The sequence below is a fragment of the Copadichromis virginalis genome, linkage group LG1, assembly GCF_057382275.1.
Source record: "Copadichromis virginalis isolate Kocher_CV1m ecotype Utaka linkage group LG1, C_Virginalis_male_GT1.1, whole genome shotgun sequence".
Taxonomy (NCBI): Eukaryota; Metazoa; Chordata; class Actinopteri; order Cichliformes; family Cichlidae; genus Copadichromis; species Copadichromis virginalis.
The window spans coordinates 19,487,561-19,507,896 of record NC_140618.1 but is presented as its reverse complement, the minus strand read 5'-3'; the positions used below and the strand labels follow the sequence as shown (position 1 = coordinate 19,507,896).

General features: G+C 39.1%; 1 protein-coding gene across 1 annotated transcript in view; it reads left to right on the top strand.

Annotated features, from left to right (window-relative positions):
• aldh1a2 (aldehyde dehydrogenase 1 family, member A2) overlaps positions 1–18,723 on the top strand; it is a 28,373-nt gene extending 9,650 nt beyond the window's left edge. The window contains exons 4-13 of the mRNA XM_085453337.1: positions 444–573; positions 3,960–4,021; positions 4,699–4,827; positions 7,115–7,228; positions 14,672–14,774; positions 15,385–15,569; positions 15,686–15,850; positions 16,169–16,326; positions 17,504–17,578; positions 17,810–18,723. Coding sequence (XP_085309463.1) covers positions 444–573; positions 3,960–4,021; positions 4,699–4,827; positions 7,115–7,228; positions 14,672–14,774; positions 15,385–15,569; positions 15,686–15,850; positions 16,169–16,326; positions 17,504–17,578; positions 17,810–17,882 — 1,194 coding nt within the window. The 3' untranslated portion in view covers positions 17,883–18,723. The remainder of the gene's footprint in view (positions 1–443; positions 574–3,959; positions 4,022–4,698; positions 4,828–7,114; positions 7,229–14,671; positions 14,775–15,384; positions 15,570–15,685; positions 15,851–16,168; positions 16,327–17,503; positions 17,579–17,809) is intronic.
• The last annotated feature ends 1,613 nt before the right edge of the window (positions 18,724–20,336 follow it).

Here is a 20,336-nt window from a genome sequence, read left to right as displayed (position 1 = left end):
TTTTATTTATATTGTCTCTGTATTTATATATGTGTGTGTGTGTGTGTGTGTGTGTGTGTGTGTGTGTGTGTGTGTGTGTGTGTGTGTATATATATATAATATTCTGTAACTCTGTAACTTCTGTCGGTGCTGTGCTTTTTTGGAAATCGAATTTCCCAGAGGAACCCACCCGAGGGATTAATAAAGTTCTATCTTATCTTATCTTATCTTATCTTATCTTATCTTATCTTATCTTATCTTATCTTATCTTATCTTATCTTATCTTATCTTATCTTATCTTATCTTAAATGTCCTAAAGCGAGCATATTACTGCCGTATTTGTAGTTAAGTGTTATCTTAGTGTCACATTTCACCCATGGGTGCGTGTAAAAGATAGAAAACAGTATGGAAATATGTGAAGATCAAAAGGTTATATCACATATTTGTCCCTCGTCTCTCTTCAGACTATTGAGTCACTGGACAGTGGAAAGCCTTTCCTGCCCACTCTGTTTGTGGACCTCCAAGGAACCATAAAGACACTGAGATACTTTGCTGGATATGCCGACAAGATCCATGGTACTTCCATTCCAATGGGTAAGAGCCATTTGGACTGAGAGAGATGAAGGGTACTAGCAGTTAAAGAAAGGATTAGTCAGATGGTATTAAAGAAAGAGCCAGGTTTGTGTTTTTGTGTTTGTTCCTCTGACTTTTTGGTACCAAAAAACAAACAAAAAACGCAACAACACTCAACTGAAATTGCAAACTTAACATATATGATAAGTCAGGATTTAAAAACTGAAGCATGTGTGGAAGATCTTTAAATCTACTTCTTTCTTCTAATGGCCAGCAGGGGGCGACTCCTCTGGTTGCAAAAAGAAGACTGACTGTATAGAAGTGTATGAGAAAGATCACTTTCTTTCTGATCTGCTCTTTGACCTCAGTAAACACTTTCCTTGATTAATAAACCAGTTAAACGCTTAAAGATTGCAACATGATGTTTATTTTGTCATTTTTAGTTCCCATTTAGAGAAAATCTATGATAATGAAAGATATGCCTTAGGGCGTGGCAACCTGTAGTTGATAAATCAATTCAATATGAATGCAACACGTCGCTCTTTGCATCAGCTTGAAGTTTCAATACAGAATTCCTCAAACAATTGTTGATGTTACACTGTGCACATTTTTTACACAGTCTGTCATTCAGATTTAATGTGTCAAACCTCTTAGACAATAGTTAGCTGTTTGTTGTGAGAAGTGAGCAGCTGAAAGTAACTTTAAATTCTCCACTAACTCTACTGAGAGCTTTAGCAGGCACGGTTTTATTCTGAGACCCGTTTGGTATCAGTAAAAGGTTTTAATTGTTATTGTGCATTACTGGGGTGTCAGGAAAATGAAATTAAAATAAAACAAAATAAAAAAATAGTTCCCTGACCTGGAAAATCAATACGATCGCTCTTTGAAGTCTGTTGATCAACTTTACTTTTATTATTGTTACATGTGCTAATTGAATTTGGGATATATTATTATATTGACTGTGTTCCACACAAAGTGACCTAGATTAGTAAGTTATTATATAATTTACAACCAGTGCCTGATAACAAATGCAGCAAATTGGTGTTTATTTTTTTAATAAATATTTTTATTGAGCGACAAATGTACATAAGTTTAAAATGACAATACAATCTGTTCCCCTGACATATTTGTTAGTTTTTCTTACATGAACAGATACAATAATACACACACACACAGTCACACCCACGCTTATATAAAATTGAGAAAAACAAACAAAACAAAAAAACCCAAAAAACCCCAAAAACTAAGAAGAAACCCAAAACACACAAAAAAAAGGGGGGGGGGGAGAGATGATATTAATCAGCTGGTAGAACGTTTAATGACTTGCAATAGTTTGAATAGCAAACCCTGTACAATACACAGGACGTACTATAACGGACATTGGATACTGCTTTCTCCCATTGCTGATCCGAAAAAATTACTCCTAACTCCCGCTCCCAAGCCCTCCTAATTTTAACAACTGAATGGACATGTAAATCCATAAGTTGTTTATATATTAAAGATATAATTGACTTCTTATTGGGTTTAAGGGATAAGAATTCCTCCCAAGGCTGGACATTTGGAAGAAGAGGGTTGGACGGGAAGAGAGCAGAAGTGCAATGCCGTGCCTGAAAATAACGGAATAGATTGGTAGCCGGAAGATTTGTTTCTGAACACAGGTCTAAAAAAGTTAAGAAAGTGCCATCTTTATAGAGATCCTTAAAAGTATTAATACCATGACGCTTCCACTGTACATAGGTACCAAAATCGGTGTTTATTATATACAACAAGCAGCTATAAACATGATTTTAAAACACTCAGAACAATAAAATAAAAAAAATCTTTGTAGCCTCCGTTAATCTTTTCCTACGCTGACTGAAAAGCATGTGGACAGTCAGGAGAACTATGTTATAATATAGGAACCCTGTAAGAGGAGCATGAGAATGCACAATTAATATAGGGATTTAAGTTGTGCAACATTAATTTTTTTTGCTTTTAAGCTACTTTAGAGACCTTTGACTAGGATCATTGCATAAATTCTTGCAATATTTTAATACAAGGCTTTTTACAAGTACAGGAAATTTTAATTTTTTTTGGGGGGGGGGGGGGGGGTCTCTATTTGACATCACCATTTATTACATTTTTTAGTAAAACAAAACACTCTTTTTATTTCATTGTGTTCAGAGTTTTGCAGAAAGCTAAGCTTACATTCAGCGGGTGAAGGTAACAAATTGGTAATCAATCTAAACACATTAGAGCCAGCTGCCAGTGTTGCCCCTCTAAAGCAGCTGAATCTGAGGGTGGAAGAGAAGAAAGTTGGCTGTGTGTTTTAAAAGGAAGAAAAAAAAGAATGAGAGAGACTGAGAGGACATGGAAAACATCCTGATACCGCTGTATTGTCCCTCTCAAAGCTTCTCTTGTACGCTGCTGCCAAACCAACCACGGCGAGCGTTTTCCCAGGGCTTTGGTCTAAGCTTTATTCCACTTGTAGGCTTTCAGAGTAAATAAATAAGGGTATTCCTGTAGCCTGTATGATGTAAGTAATCATGTTTGTTCACCTGTTAGAATGAGGCGCAACACAGCTACCATGAGCTGCTCCTCTGCAGCTATTTGTCTTGCCTGTTATGCTGATACTGTGGTGTTAAATTTATATCAGAGACGGCATGAAATGAATGGGGAGTGTCATTATGTGCAGCACCTTTGGCAGTACAGTTTGGTATCATTTACACCACCTGTGCCAAATTGAAATATAATTCATGTGCAGGCGTCATTCTTTCAAACAAGGCTTCAGATACTCGAGTTCCTCCAGAAAATGTCATGCCTACTGGGTTTGTAGATTCATTCCACAAACAATAGCAGTTTTGCAAGATCCACACTGGAATACACGGACAAAAAAAAGAAAAAGTTGAAATATGGGAATCTTACTGCAGTTTTGTATCTGTTGTCAACGTGATTGTTTAACTTGTCATCCCCCCACTGATCCTTCCAGTCCAAGTGCAACATTAAGCAATCATCAGCTGACCACTGTGGTAACAAATTTATACACACATTTCTCAATATGAATTGTTTTTCTGAAAAATGAACAAGCATGGCACACCCTCAGCAAGTACCTCCTTTTTACTCAAGTAATGCAAGAGGAATGAGCAAACCTTTCCAGCATAACACCCATCTCTATGACCTAAAACAGTTACACACATGCCTGTGCTGCTGGAGGAAACGTAATCTCTCACCAGGGTAAAGCAACAAGGAACAAGGAATGTGGATTCATTTGCAAATTAACATGTCGAGTCAACAACACCAGGGGAGTCAGGTGGTGACGTTTTTCATGTGTTTAGAGGGTATTTCCTATTAAGTGCTTATTTGTTAAAGTGTTAAAGCTAGGAATAAATAACCCAGTTCTCTCTTTGCTCATGTGTGTTCCTCTACAGATGGAGAGTATCTGACATTTACCAGATATGAGCCTATTGGAGTTTGTGGACAAATTGTCCCTGTGAGTATAACTTTTCTGAAAAGTGACATGCAAACATGACAGGGAAGTGTGAAGAAAAAATAAAAAAGATGGAGTTAGCTGCGTCTAAAAGTACTGAATTACATTCTGAATTTTCCAGTAATTCCCTGTCAGCCACAGTTTTTAAATCTTACCGGTAATGCCCCGCAACCACTCCAAACCCCACCCCCTCCAGTGTGCCGGTGGCTTTGAGGAAAAGGGAACAAGAAGTGAGAAGCAGAAGAATGAGCTAAGGGATTTAACAGAGTGTGTTTGAGGAAAGAAGAATGATGAGAAAGGAGGAAAAGATCAAGGAGAAAGAGACACTGTTGATTGTGCAAGAGTGCAGAAAGCGTGTGGTTCTGTGTTGAGCCCCATGGGCTCCTGTGCAAAGCAGAAATAACACAGGCCTGTGTGTTGAACAGTGATACGGGTCTATTGCACATGTGTTGCAATTTCCCGACTTTCTCAGAATACTGTGGGAAGAGAAAATACTGTACAAGTGCCGAGAACATTTTCTCACTTGACTATGTTTAGACAGAGTGAAAATGAGAGTGAGTGACTTAAGAGCGATGAGTTATTGAACTTGACTTGTGACCACCCAGTGTGTCAGATGCATGATGTCTTTTTCCGGTGTTTGTGTGTGTCTCTGTGTGCGTGCGCGTGCGTGTTGTACACAGTGGAACTTCCCTCTGATGATGACAGCATGGAAGCTGGGCCCAGCACTCGCGTGTGGAAACACTGTCGTCCTGAAACCTGCTGAGGAGACGCCGCTCACCTGCCTCTACATGGCAGCTCTAATCAAGGAGGTAAATGACAGAGTCACTATGACGACAGCAAACATTTCGCACGCACAGTTTCAAGCATGAGTGCTGAACTAACTGAAACAGAATCACTTATAGATTTTATTTTGCCAAGGACACAGTGTTCACTTTGACTTTGGCCAACACTTTATTTAGACAGTTCAATGTTAATGTAACCAAAAGGCGATAAAAAACAGATGTTTAGTGAAGTGTCACATCGATTTGGTGCATCATCTCAGAGTCAGTGAAGTAGGACTTGGCCTTTATGTTATCTCCAGCCAATATAGAGCCAAAATGAAATGGTTAGTTTGCCTCAATTATGCAAATGAACTTTTTAATGGTCTAAAACATACAGATTTTAGTCTCTTAATACAACAATAAAATTTATTTAGGATGATAAAAATGAAACATTTAAAATCTTTCTTTATTTTAATGAAAAAAAAAAGCTCAGAATTAGCATCTGTCTGGTGGGAAATGCTGCAGAAACAGTAATAATGAGATTAATATTGTGAATATCTATTTTTGCTGAGCTTTCACGCTGCATTTAAAAACCTTCATGTTGGTCTCTGTCACATAATTAAGTGTCAGAAATACAAAATAATTATCTGATGCAGAACTAAACACATGTCTAGTGTCTCTAGTTTACTACCTCTGGTAGTTTAGTCAAAATAAAATCCAAATATTAATATTAATACAGCTAATTCAACTCAATTCAATATTCACTGTATGGACAAAAGTACTGGGTCAAACCTATTAATCTTTGAATTCCAATGTTTTCATCTACTGCCTTCACACACATTTGTAAAAGACTGGGTCGTTCTAAAGAACTCACTAAATTTGAACGTTTTGCTGTAATAGGATGCCACCTATGCAACAAGTCAGTTTGTGAAACTTCTACCCTCCTAGATATTACACGATCAACTGAAAGGGGAATTACTGCAATGCGGGAGGCTTTACTAAGAACAGCAACTCAGCCATGAAATCAAAGACCACATAAAGTTATAGAGCAGCAGCACCAAGTGCTAAGGGAAAATAGTCCCTGAATGTCAAATTACAAACAGCAAAACCTCCTTTTGCTTTAACATCAGCACAAAAACTTTGTGCCAGGAGCTGTGTCATCATTGTGTCATCAGTACTCGAGCAGCATTAACAATGTGTCTCACATCCTTCAGCAAGTATGGATGTGGTATATATATATATATAAACAGTATATGAAGTATATACAGTACTGCTGTCTCATGATAATTAGGTTATGTACTTAGCAGAAATGGCTACTGAAGCATTTCACAGTGGTTAGCAAGCTAGCTGTGCCATTTTGTAGACATTTACAGCTTAACTTAACATGTAACCACTCATACTAAATTCTTCCACGGGGAACATTATTAACAATATTTAAACATTAATACATAGACAAGAAAAAACACCCATAATGTCAAGGTCTGCTAAAAATCACCTGTTGCTCGGTTGCTAATTAGAATTAGCATTCCCTCATACAGACTTAAAATATGTACTCCCTAACCTTCTGCTAAGATGGCAACCTTTGAGAATAATACAGGCAGTATTTTAGCAGTAATAAGTACAGCATTATCATACCACATTGAATAATCCCACTTTAACAATAGCATGAAGAGTGATGAGAGCCTAATGATGCACACACTAGCTAAAATGCTAAATGACTAATAAGGAAAGTTATTTTAAGTTTTTATTTCTAAATTTGATATCAGTTTATTATGAATTCAGAGAGATCACAAGAACAAATGTTATATAATCACATAGTTTCATATGTTAAGTATGGATGTGACAGTCAACATAAAAGTGCTTTAGAAAAATTAATTCAGGGATGCTCTGGTGTCAACTTTCTTTTTTCTTTATTCAGTTTTTCCTGGCAATAGTGCCGAAAACTCCACAAAATAATAAAATAAAATCTGAACATCTTAAACACGCTGATATAAATCTCGAGTAAATTCCAAACCAGAGCTCTTTGTAGTGAGTGCAGCTGTGTACAATAAGGATAAACACATGAGTAAGTTCAACAACACAGCCTGACATGGCAATGTATTGAAGCCAAATAATGGACAAATTTAAGTGTCTACATCCTCTCTATTTTTCCCCTGTCCTCTCCGGCCTCGCCTCTTCTTGGAGACTATCTGTCTGTTGCCTTTTTGATGTTCTCCCTGCTCTCTGCTTGTAGGGAGGTTGGGTTGGGTCCGGATTCCCCCACACTGCCTGTGGTTTTGCTTGGCTCTGCTGTCATCTCCGCTAAAGCTTGTTTCCTCTCATATTGTTTTGACAGGCCGGCTTTCCACCGGGAGTCATCAATATTTTGCCAGGATTCGGGCCAACAGCAGGAGCTGCAATTGCTTCACACATGGGCATAGACAAAGTGGCTTTCACAGGATCAACCGAGGTACTTTTCTCTCTAGTGGAACTGCTCAGATCAGCATCTGCCTACTGCTAGCTTTTGTCACTGAACACAGTTGACACAGTGACCAACATGTGCAGAGCATAAGAGCAGGCTGGGTAATTAGGGGATGTTGTGTGCCTGTATTGAAGTTTAAATGACAAACAAATGGGGTCTTACATAAGCCGCGCACCCTGTCATTACTCCTCATGACAGGGCTCTGATTTTATCGCACACACATGCACATATTTGCGCTGTCGAGAGTATACAAACAGGTCTCTCTGAAAACACTGCCTCTCGTCTGTTTTCCCTCAGCTGTCTTTGAGGTATTAATGCACCTCCATACCGCTTTTCATTTAGCTCACCATCAGGATATACCCTTACAGCTCTTGAGAACAGGGAAGCAGTTAATAGGAAGACAAAGGACATACCATGTTAGGTGTTGAGCCTTGTGGTCTGAACAGATTCCTGGAGTCAGCGAGAACAGCCAGAGTGACGGCAGATCCCTTTCTACAGATCATTTATAAACATCTGTCATTTCCATGTTGACTAACCCCTGTATTAAAACCATTTACAGTAGTCCTGATGTTGTAGTGATATTTTTATGTGACCATCCTGTAATTTACACCTATCTTTAGCAAATAACACGGCCTTATGTAATATTTGTTTTGACTCCTGCATTGTGTTGGAGGCGCCATGTGTACAGTATGTGTAATTGGAGCAGTCCCTGATAAGCCCATACAGGTACAGATGTCACAGATAAAAGCAATGAAAGCAAAACCGACTGGAACAATGAGACATTCGCTCGTTGGATCTTTTTTGCCTTCAGAGGTGCCTTAATCCGTCATAGCATAGGTTCTACAAGGTGTTGGTAACATTCCTCAGGGATTTAGGGTTTTGTTGATGTGATGATAGCATCACACAGTTGCTGCAGATTTGTCGGCTTCACGTCCATGATGCAAATCTCCCGTTCCACCACATCCCAAAGGTGCTGTACTGGATTGAGATCCAGGCAAATTGTAGCCTTCCTGTTTTTAACTGCTGTTAGCCGACAGGAGTGCCACCCGGTGTGGCTGAAGCCAATCTGCGTGCTGTGCGCTTTAGCGATTCTGCGCTGGCATTCTGGCCATTCCACTCTGAACTTATTTTCACCCAGAGAACTCCCACTCACTGGATATCTTCTCTTTTTCAGATTATTCTCTGTAAAATAGATGGCTGTGTGGGAAAATCCCAGTAGATCAGCAGTTTCTGAAATAGTCACACCGGCCTGGCACCAATAACCATACGCCCTTCAAAGCCGCTTAAATTACATTTCTTCCCCATTCTGATGCTCAGCATGAGCAAGGGGCAGTTGAACCAGTGTACCTAATTAAGTGGCACATGAGTAGACATATTCCTGTAAAATGTAAACGTGAATGTCACAGGGAGAGATCATCATTAGTGTACGCCGTTGTTTGCATTTCAAAGATCCTGGATGTCGATGAGGCGGATTTTAAGTGACGCTAATGGACTCGAGGAACAGCTGTGAGAGTTGACCAGTCTGTTGCTTCAACACTGAAATTTCCCCAAAACAGTTTTAAATGACTTTGGTGATATGCTGGGTTTTTTTCTTTTTATGAAACAATGGTGGATTTTTTTGTTTATTTTTTTAAATATCTGGATAACTTGCAGAACTGAATTTGTTACACACATTTATGTCTCAGTTTAAAAATCAACATTAGCATCTGGGCAGGAGAACAATTCAGCTTCAGATATATTAAGAACTGTTGGTTACAGTTATATCTGCTAAGGTTTGGGGTTATGCAGTTGTTTGTGGGGTTCATTGTTATTATAATAATAATTAATATTATTATGTTGTGTGATTTATGTCTGTCCTCTTGAAAATTCCAGTAAATTTATTGTCTACGTGATATGGAAACAGTTGGTGTTCGTACCAATGGTTCTAACTTTTAGAAAGTCATGACAGGGACCAGACTGAAGTAATTGCAGGTAGTGGTTGCTGTCCAATCGATTAGTACTGAAAAGTCTCATAAATGACATTATTCATTTATTAGCCTTTGTAATCTTTACCTCTGTTCATTTATAGGCTGCAAAGCGGAGGCATCACTCCCTCAGGACCTTTAGTTTCTTCCATTTTAAAACCAAAATATTCCCAAAATAGTGATTTTTTAAAATATTTTCACAAACAAATGCTTCCATTTGCTGAAAGGGTGTCGGGTGTCTTTTGCCCTGCTCCCTGCACTTGCTGCACAGACAACCCTTAACAAATATATCATCAGTTGCCTGTCGTAGGACTGACGGCAGGCCGTTGGAAAATATTTACATATTGCCCAACCCAACTAAGCATGTTAATATCATATTGTGTGTTTGTGTGCGTGTGTGTGTGTGTGTCCATGCTGACATAAGCATTAAGCTCAAACCACAGCTGTAGACCATATTGTTCCTAAAAATGGCCACAGCATTGCAGAGTTTGTCTGTGTGGAGCCAGGACCTTGGGCTAGCCCATGCTGGTATTAGTTACATTAACCACAATGTGTTAAAGATAAGCATTACCAAAATAATGCATGACTGCATCATATCAAAGTCTCCTTAAATACAAACAGAGTAGTAGAAGTGTGCGTCTGGAGAAAAAAAAGTTTACTCTTTAAATAGAAACTCTGAAACAGCTGTCAGCCAGCTGTAAATCAACGCCTCCTGCCGGGCGTTACAGCCTTCCGTTAGCTACCAGTCTTAGTAACACAGCAGTAATTTATAAAATGACCAATGGTACACACATTAGATTGTACAGCTGAAATCATCAAAAACTAATGTGATCTAGTTTTTGCGGGAAAAAACGGATCCATTTTGAAGCAGGAGACACATTTATTTTGGAGCCAGCATCTAGCAGCTTTCAGCAACACTGCATTAGCTACATTTTGGAGACTAGACCACACTGATATTAGAAACGATCAGACACCCATGAGTAGTTCTTGATCAGAGACTGTATAAAGCATGGATGTGCCCACATTCAGAAATTGTATTGTGGACTCTGTTAGCATTTTGGCTGTTGCCATGTTGGATTTTGGGAGGAAGAAGTTACTTTATATGAATAAACAAGTGGCGTGCTAATTTATCACCTATCCATGAACTCGAGTGCAAAACACAGAAGCACATATCAGCAAAGCATGTTAAGGCAATTTACAAGCGTAGTGTTCATACTGTATTGGTTAACACATGTCAAATGATTAAGGGACACAAATCCCTAGGAGGGTTGTGTCAGGAATGGAATCTGGCATAAAAATCTGGCAAATCAAACTTATTGATTTATCCGCTTTTGTGGTGTCTTGTGAATAAGCAACCCAAGTAGTGAACTAATAAAACACCAGAACTTCACTCACCAAAGCACATAACTTCTGGGATGATTTGACCACACATCAAGCCCTAATGTTAGTCAGATAATCAATTAAAAATTCACCTACGGCAATACCGGCCCAGTCTAATGGCTGGATGTAACAAAAGTGAGGCCTCGTAGATGCTAGTCAGCTCCAGCTAAATGTGTTGGGAAAGCTGTCTGTTAATTAATAAGGCCACACCCCTAACTCAGTTAAGCAGGTAGATCAGTTATTAAAAAAATAAATCATTCTACTTATAGTTGATCTGAATGGCTATCTGTAAAGCACAGGGACATTTTTATGTCAAGCTAAACATGCTTTGTAATGCTGTACATGGCCATTTTATCATGGAAGTCTAATGAGACTCACTCCCTTTTGAAGCCAGCCTCAAGTGGCCACTAGAGGAACTGCAGTTTGTTTTGGTTTTTTTGGGTTTTTTTTTTTTTTTTTTAGCATTGTCTTAATTCATTCCAAGGCTTCTGATTGGCTGATAACAGTAACTATGTGTCCTTCCCTGAGTCGTACATGTATCGTCACATGATTTGACCTTTTCTAGGCAAACGCAAATAGTTCCTAAAATAAAAGTTCAGAACAGAAATGCGCTATTGTGGACACAGCATCCTTTGTGTTCTTAGCTTACTTATTTGTGTGTGTAGGATGTCTGTTCAATGTCTACAGTGTCTTCAATCTTTCGTACATTTTCTGTAAACATTCAAATTCAAGCACAACCTCACTAGGATCACCAAACTTTGTTAGAATAAGCCACGGTAAAAACTGTTAGCAGCTGCTAACGGTCTATATTAGTTACTGTATAATTTCAAACATTGATCTAGTTATGATTAAACCATAATCATGTATTTATCTATTTAGAAATTATCTATCCTGTGGCATCTTGTTTAACTTGTATTATAAACATCTTTGTTTAACATCTCATCCCAATTGAACATTTCCTTTATAAGTGGTCCAGTTTGGGGGGTTTCTTGTTGTTTTTGGTTCTTTTTTTACTAGTTTTCCTGTTATTTCGTGTGAACTGGAGTCAATTACTGAGAAAAGAGCCAGCACTGTCAGAGACTGCTGATGCCCAGACAGTGAGTCACTGCACTGTAGTAGCAATGGTGGGATCCTAGCAAGCACCTCATCTCCTCAGACAGGATTGAAGGTGCTGGAGTAGCTACAGGTGGATTTTAGGAGCTCAGCTCATCTCTCACTGACTCACATGTGGCGGAGGAGTCTAGCAGCCCAGTGTGTTTCCTTTACCCTTGAATAAACACATGCTAAACTCCCCTTAGTCAGCCACTTTATGTTTCTGATCAAAGACAGACAAAACACATCAGAAAAATGAAGCCGAGCCAAGTTTTGTGTTGTATTTAGGCAGCTTCGGTACCAGCCGCAGCCCAGCTGTTCTGATCTTAGTCTTTCAGTATATAATGGGAAGTAGAGCGAAGAAGAAAAGAGCAAGAGAATGAGTCTTTAACATGTTTGAAGATGTTTTTCTTAGGGGTGGTTTGAAGAAGGGGGGGGGGGGGGGACTTGGACACTAAGGGGTTTTTTCTTCTTCTTTATCTATAAAAGACACAGTATGAGTAACAGGAAGATGAATACTTGTTTAGGGTGTAGGATTGTGAGGGTGGTGTATGGGATTTTCCAGGCTTGTTATCAGTCCAGTTATTGCAACGTGTCAGAACAGTGAAAAATATTGATTAAAAACTGGTGACTCATTCTCACAACCTAAAATCATGTTTACCGAAATTGGCAAGGGGGTCAAATAGCGTCCGGCAGTTTTAACCTGTATCTTTTCATGTCGAGTACGTATTACTGCAACTGCCTTTATTAGTCTTAAAGCAGCAGGTTTAGATTAAAGGCTGTAACCAGAGGTGCACAGTCAGCCTGGCTCTGTCCAAAAGTGATGAATCCCACCATGTATTTATTATTTTACCAATTTAATTATTCATTTAAATGTCATGTTTATTTTTTTTAAGTTGCCTCATTATATGTTTGTTTTGTGTCTCATTTAAAACACGTTGAGTTGAATTGAAAAAGTGCCTAAACAAATAAATGTGCCATGACTTTAATCTCATATTAGCACAAAGTTCTGTTGCCTTTAGCTCAAGCTAGTTTCTCCTGCTCATAAGCTCATAGATGGTATGATGAGTGGGCGTTGCCACTGTGATGTCGCCTGTTTGGTACCTGAAATCTTATTTGGATTCCCTGAGTGGTTGGCGGTGGTTGCTGGAGGCTGCAACAAAAACTCTTACCACCTGCTCTCCAAGTGGTAGTAAAACTGGGAAAAATGCAATGCAAACTGGGAAGGCAGAACACTCACCTTCAAAGTAAAAGTTGTACCTTACCACTGGAACCAGAAGATTTCAAAAAGTGCTCAACTTTTACTTTGATGGTCTTTGTTCCTGGTTGGTGTCGCACTTTTAGCAGTTTTAGCAACACTACCGCTAGGCGAGCAGTTAACAAGCAGAGGCCCATAAAATACAAAAATTTCAATCACCAAAGTGGAGTACAAACCTGGACAAATAATCACACTGAAAACCATACTAATCAGTATGCAACAAAAACCTCCTAGTGATTGCAATCTTCTAGTGGCAATCTACCAGCAACACTAACAATCTGCTAGCAAAGCAAGTAGTGTGTTGCCTTTGCTTTATCATGTTTGTCTTCAAAATATCTTTGACCACTAGCCAAGCACTAGTAAAACTTAAAAAAGTGTGTCACAAACTGAAAATTGTAAACAAGAAAAATTAATTTGAGCTTTTTTAACAAGGTTGGCTGCAATGCTAAGACACAAATTTAAGCATCTCTTTTTCTGGTTTGTGTCTTACTTTTCACAGTTTCAGTATTAGCTCAGAGACTAGCTGGACAATGTTTATATGCAAGTACAATGCTTTCTTTTAAACTACAACTGCAGCAAAATGCTAACAGCCAAAGCAATCACAATGAGGTTTTTGCTAACTAGTTGTAGAATACATATTTTTGCTAGGGAGCATGTAGGCTTGCATTACTGGGATTTTATCACTCATCTCCCAGTGACTGCCATCAGCATCCAACCACTCCTAAGCAGTCAGGGAATACAAATTTTTTCCTCATGACCAGTGGTTCTCTGATGTTTGCAAACTAGTTTCTTGGTCTATGACACTAATGCCTTATTCAAGCGATCCTACATTGCCACCAAGCTTACTACACATCCAAACAGTGAATATATTAATGTTATGTGGTTAATGGTCACGTGCCTCCAAAAACCTCATCGCCTTCAAGTTTCACTAAATCTCCAGTCACCAGAGAAAAATATCTTTTCCCTGACTGGCTTACTGGTGATTGGTGGAGGTACAAGGGTATTGCTTGGTCTTCTTACCTTAGCCTGCTTCTAAAATATCTTACTATGCATAGCCTGTAATGTAGCAAAAAGAAGTGTGGATGTTATTTAATGATGTATTACAGAGAAAAACAAGGTTCAAGTAAAAAAATATTCATGGCTTGTATTCAAAACATTTTCAAAGATTTAATGATTTGTACTAAATAAAACTAAAACGTTCTCCCCCAGAATGAATTTTACACATGATTCTCTTGAGCAATAGATCTTTATCAAGGAATGTTATTCCTCAATCCGTAATTTATTATTCTTCATTTAGGTCATCTGATATCATCGCTCCTGATAAGGAGTAAAGTGGAAATTAGGGCAATAGAAGGATGAGATAAAACACCACAAATCCCTTGCCGTCTTTCGTATCGTCACACCAGGCCCAACTCATACCGAATATCCCGTCTCGGTGTTATATCACAGTACACCACCCACACACCTTGTGGTTGCCTCTTCCTGTCCTACGGCACATATCAAATACTCTTCCCGGCAGAAACATCATTTTGTTTTCCTCTCGCTGTCGCCAAAAGCCTGTAACAGATATTCTTTCTGTGTGTTTGCAGAACTCATGTTTCAGCTGGCCTACCAGTATATTCCTTGTTAGGAGCTAACCAGCCTCTTTAAGATATTTAATGGTTCCAGCTGATTTACTGATCTGGCTGTGAGCCTTGCATCGCCACGAATAAACCTCTGATCTGTTTCCTCTGTTAGGTCGGCAAGCTGATCCAAGAGGCAGCTGGGAAGAGTAACCTAAAGAGAGTGACGCTGGAGCTGGGAGGAAAGAATCCCAACATAATATTTGCAGATGCTGATTGTAAGTTTTGTTTTGTTATTTTGTTATTTGTCACTTCATTTACCTGACCCCCTCCCACCCAATGTCTGTCTGTCACAATCACGGTTTTTTTTTGTAGCTGTGTGTCATATTCTTAGAAAAGCACTCACAGCTCTCACCCTTACTGAGAACCTTAAAATGTTCGGGGCTTAGCAGTGCTATGAAAACCTCTGGATGGATGGGTTTCATATAAACTCCAAGTGTCTCACCAAACTGGGGTTGCAGAGCGTCTCAAATGCTTTCAGCAGCCGTGAGAGGGGCACACTAGGGCCTGTAAATCAAGGGAATGGACCCCGACTCGGCCGAGACCCATAAATCACAGGGGTCCATTAACCCTTTGTGCACAACAGCGGGATCCTGTCTCTCAGGTGTCAGGTGTCAGATTTGCATGGGATAGCTCCAATAACATTGCACACATTGCTTTTTATAAACAGATAAATTTGTTCTGTCTTTATTGATATTTAATTTGTGCGTTGTTTCACTTTTAAAGACCAGTCAGGTCTTTTTTTTACCTAATAAGTAGCTTCATGGTTATAATTCTATACTACTTTTGTTTAGTTATTAACAAGCACAAATCTCTCCATTTCCCCAGTGGATCTGGCTGTAGAAGAAGCCCACCAGGGTGTGTTTTTCAACGCAGGCCAGTGTTGCACGGCAGGCTCTCGCGTCTATGTGGAGGAGCCCATATATGACGAGTTCGTCCGGAGGAGCGTGGAGAGAGCAAAGAGGAGGATAGTTGGCAGCCCCTTTGACCCCATGACTGAGCAGGGACCACAGGTGAGGAGCACAGAATCAGAAGCTGTGATCGGTTTTTCTATCATTTGCTCTGTAAATTTCATATATTGCTCATTTTTTCTGTCATAAGGGAGTAAGTCTGTCCTCCACCTCCACAGATCAGCCGAGAGCATCAGAGCCGTGTGCTGGAGTTCATCCAGATCGGCATTACCGAAGGGGCCAAGCTGGAGTGTGGAGGCAAAGCTCTGGGCTTGAAAGGTTTCTTCATTGAGCCTACGGTCTTCTCTAACGTCAGAGATGACATGCGCATTGCCAGAGAAGAGGTATAGTGATAAAGACTCCAGCACTACTAATGCATCTTGAGTTGATTTAAGGGCTGCAATAGAAGAGGTAGCAAAACAGTTCATGAATAAATGTAGAGGCTGTTAATAACCTGTTTCTCTAACCTGGAGAAAAAAAGAGTCACTAAAGCTGTCAAAAAATGTAAAAAGGTACCAAAAAGGATGGTGATACATAAATTAAGTCCCTAATTAAATGCGTTTACCTAAGAATAACTAATAATTTTGAAGTTCATAGTGAGTCTGTGTATTCTCATTTCTTTGATGTGTGATGTTAGCTTACCATTTACCATATTTCTACAGATTTTTGGGCCAGTCCAGCAGATCATGAAGTTCAAAACAATTGATGAAGTGATAGAAAGAGCCAACAACTCAGATTATGGTTTGGTTGCCGCTGTATTCACCAAGGACATCAGCAAAGCCATGACCATATCCACAGCCATGCAGGCTGGCACTGTCTGGTAAGCTCTATCTGCCGTGCTTCTTCAGCTCCATTCAGTAATATTTTTCATGTGAGAAATATCAGCCACTTTCCCGAAGCTTTAACTAACAGTCTGCTGATTTAGAATCATTACAGTAGCCACAAAGAAAAGCTTTTCTTCCCTTTTATCCACCCATAAGCTCAGATATGATGAGAAAATATCAGAAATAATGTTCCAGGACAGGACAACTGAAATGAAATTAATAGTAAATGTTACTTGTTGAGTTAACCTGCAATAGTTTCCATTTTTAATTACTTACAAATGGTTATGAGTAGAAGTATAGATAGCTGCCAGAAATCTTGCGTCACTTGTTATGCTTAGCTATTTTAATAACTCTTCCTTCATCAATGATGTTGACCTAATCACCATCGGGCAATTTTCATCACAAATGCCACATAAATTATTCTGTAACCAAGAAAGGATATTATATGCTCCATCCTTAATTATAAACATTATATTTATGAGTCCAATCACAAGACATCAGTAATAGGTAAGATCCAGAACTTTAATCATAGACATTGAGAAATTCACTCAGCAGGTGGTCAACTCAGGCAAAGAGACAGACTCCAAAAGAGGGGAGAAAAGTCATGTATGAGGAGGCACACAAATATACAAAAACCTGAGCTAGAAAGGAAAAAGAAAACACAAGTAGTGCAACTATTAAAATGGCATGAATGTTTGAGACTAAAAGGACAATCTAGAAATTGGGGGGTACTGTACAGGGGGTGTATGAAGACTCAGAGAGCGATCAGCTGAATGTGGTTCAAAAAACTGGCAAGAGAAGAACAAGGACATAAGTGATGAAGCACGAGAACAAAGTCTTTCAGCAGAAGGATGAGAAGGAAAAAAATCGCTGAAATATTTAATAATTTTACTTCATATTTTCGAGTTACTTCAAAGCATTGTTTCTGCAGCTACAGCAGCTGTAATCACTACGTTTACAGATATAGAACCTGACATTTTTTAACTGTGTTTGCTAAACAGCAAAAGAATAATTGTTATTGAGTTCAGGGGTTTTTAAAAATAGCTGTGATGATGAGAATGTAATTTTACATCCGTCTTCCCAAATGACGCTTTGGATAAAGTTGTGCAAAATTTTTATAGTAAACTGCAAGTCAACTGATCAAGAGTGATCAATGCTTTGTGTATTTCACAGGATAAACTGCTTCAACGCTCTGAGCACACAGTGTCCATTTGGAGGATATAAAATGTCTGGCAATGGACGTGAAATGTGAGTAAGACTTGGTCGTCTGCCCGCTGAATACACACAAATTAGTTGCAACACTAGTATTGCTGACTTAGTGTTTTGAAAGCCGACTTTCCAAAAAAGCTTAACATGATGTAAATCTCTATCTAAGAGGAAATATTCCTGCTCCAAGGGCCTCCAGCAGTGTGTACACTGTAATTCAATGTTGCTGTCAGCATTCGAGTTTAAACAAAATGTTTCTATTTCTTCTTTCAGGGGAGAAAACGGCTTGAAGGAGTACTCAGAAGTGAAGACCATCACAATAAAGATGGTCGCCAAGAACTCTTAAGGCAGCCACACTTTTTTTGGGAGTGGGGAGGGAGGAGGAGGTAGTGTCTTCCTCATTGTTGACAAGCTTTTGTCAGTCTGTCCATGGTGTCACACCACGACCCATCAGAGCTACTTATATCCATGATAACTCCAGGCTGTACCCACTCACTGCCTCCCATCCCTCCGTGGACATTCAGCCGCTTCCAGTCCAGGTATCGCCACTTGTGTTGCCCCCCTCCCACAGTACTCCATACCTTCTCCACTAACTACACTAAAGCACTCACAAAGACGATGGGGGAGGCTGCTCTGACTTCAAAACCCAATAACGACGCCCGTCCCAGCCGTTACAACCCCGATTCTCACCACCAGATGCTGGATGCTCAGAGACTCAGTTGCCGCACTTGCAATCAGCCCTTTAGCAGCTTGTAACCCGCTGGGTGACAGTTTTTCTCTGTACTGTGCGGTGTGATCGTCAAAACCTCATGTGTCACTGTCTTGTTAGAATTTGTGCGAGCACGTTCGCTCATTCAAAACCACTGATGTCGTCAGCCTCAGACACGAATGGATGAAATGTTAATTCTGAATTAAGATTGATTTCTAATTGTCTTTGTTTGTATTTTAGCTCATATGACTTAACACTGTATGTCGACCTTTGACTGATGTAAACGTGAAAAAACTTTAACCTCTTAAAAGCATTTTACTCTCACCTGCTAAAAGAGGAGTAGATGTGTTTTAAAATACATGTAACTGATTTTCATTGATGTCCATCTATTTTTATGTTTATACAATCATATGCTATAAAATTATAAAATGACTATAGTTGTTTTTTTGTTTTTTGTTTGTTTTTCAGTAAAATCTTTTTTTCTTGGAAAAAGTGTTTCGAGTCTTTGCCGATCAAAAAGTCTCACATTTTAATTCAGGCTAAATCTGTCTATTTAATTATTACATTAAATATCTATACTTAGCTCGTTATATTGATCCACATGTTGAACAGTACTAATAGTACTACTCATTATTATTATACTTTGAATACTAATTCAAAATCTCCATCCACTCAGATGTATTTTTGTCAGTGTTTGGAAAAAAAAATCAGTTTTAGATTTACCGAGCCAAAATGATCTGTGACGTATAAATCAGCCCATCCAGGTCCAGCAGGGAAGTTACACAAGTCTGATGTGAACATTTGAACTCTGAGGTAAAAACCGTTTCCAAACTTATGAAATTGGAAATATTTGCATAGTGATAAACGCTAGAGTTTTTACTTGCACCACAGAGGAGGTGGAGGTGTCATTGTGGGAGTTATTAATCATATTTTGTGGGGGACAACATTTAACACACTACTTATCCTCTTCCTTCCTTATTTAGTTGGCCAGTGCTGCAAAATATTAAAGTTGTATCAAAGTGTTCCAGTAAAAAAAAAGTCGTGGTGGGGGCAGCGGCAGGTAGCAGCGGGTAAAGTTAAGCCTACCAGGTGAATGGAAATACTGTTTATTTCTATTATGAGAACACCAAAACTGCGTAAATAGCTCTGACACAATTCCAAAGAAGAAAAGTAAGAATAACGTTAGCGTGTCACACACATCCTCTTGCTGTGTGAATTGCTGTTTTACTATAAATAATAGAACGCTTGTCAGCATGAGTGATGGTTGTGTCCTATTAAGTGGAAGTAGGGTGGGACAAGGAAGTAACTGCTTAATAACAACTTCTGACATTTACATGTGTGACCTTACGCCTTCATCTGTCTCTAAATTTAGACTTCTAAAAGCAACTGAGGAATGTCAAAGAAGTGGAACATTTGAGTACATTGCATGAAGGAGTAAAAACACATATATTAAATATGAGATTTTGCCTCAGCTGCCCTCTTTACACACTATTTGTTTACTTAAACACAGGCTGGTTTAGTTTCAGGTCCTGGTGTCGTGCATGCTGGCTCATAGTTACTCAATCACAGCTTAATGGGACTAAATACAAAAACAAACAACAAACTGCTATTAAGATCTTTTGTCTGTGACATGTGGAAAGTCTGACACAAGAACTAAACCACAAAGGCAGCACGCATACTTTTTAAAAAATGGCCATTTAGAAAAAAAAAATCACTTTTCCTTTTTTTTTTAAATGAAAGAGGGCCCTAAAGACAGAAGTGACCACTGAGGGAGGCTACAGCAGAAATATGAGTCTGTTTGGTGACGGCGTTCATGCTGGAGGTGAAGACACCGTGCTGGAGTGTTTCTTTGGCAAATAGCTTTTAATTTACCAGGCTACGGTTTCCCACAACTCCTTTCCCAGTTTATATCAGTCTTTCCAAGGACAAGATGAAAAAGTGATCTCCTTATTGCAGCACTCTGTTAACACTACAGGGTATGTCAGTGCAGACCAGGAGATTACACTCTCAAGATAAAAACGCATTTATGAACCTGTTTATCTTCTGACTTATTTAAAAAAATTACTTCTAACCTCTATCCTTTTTTGCTCT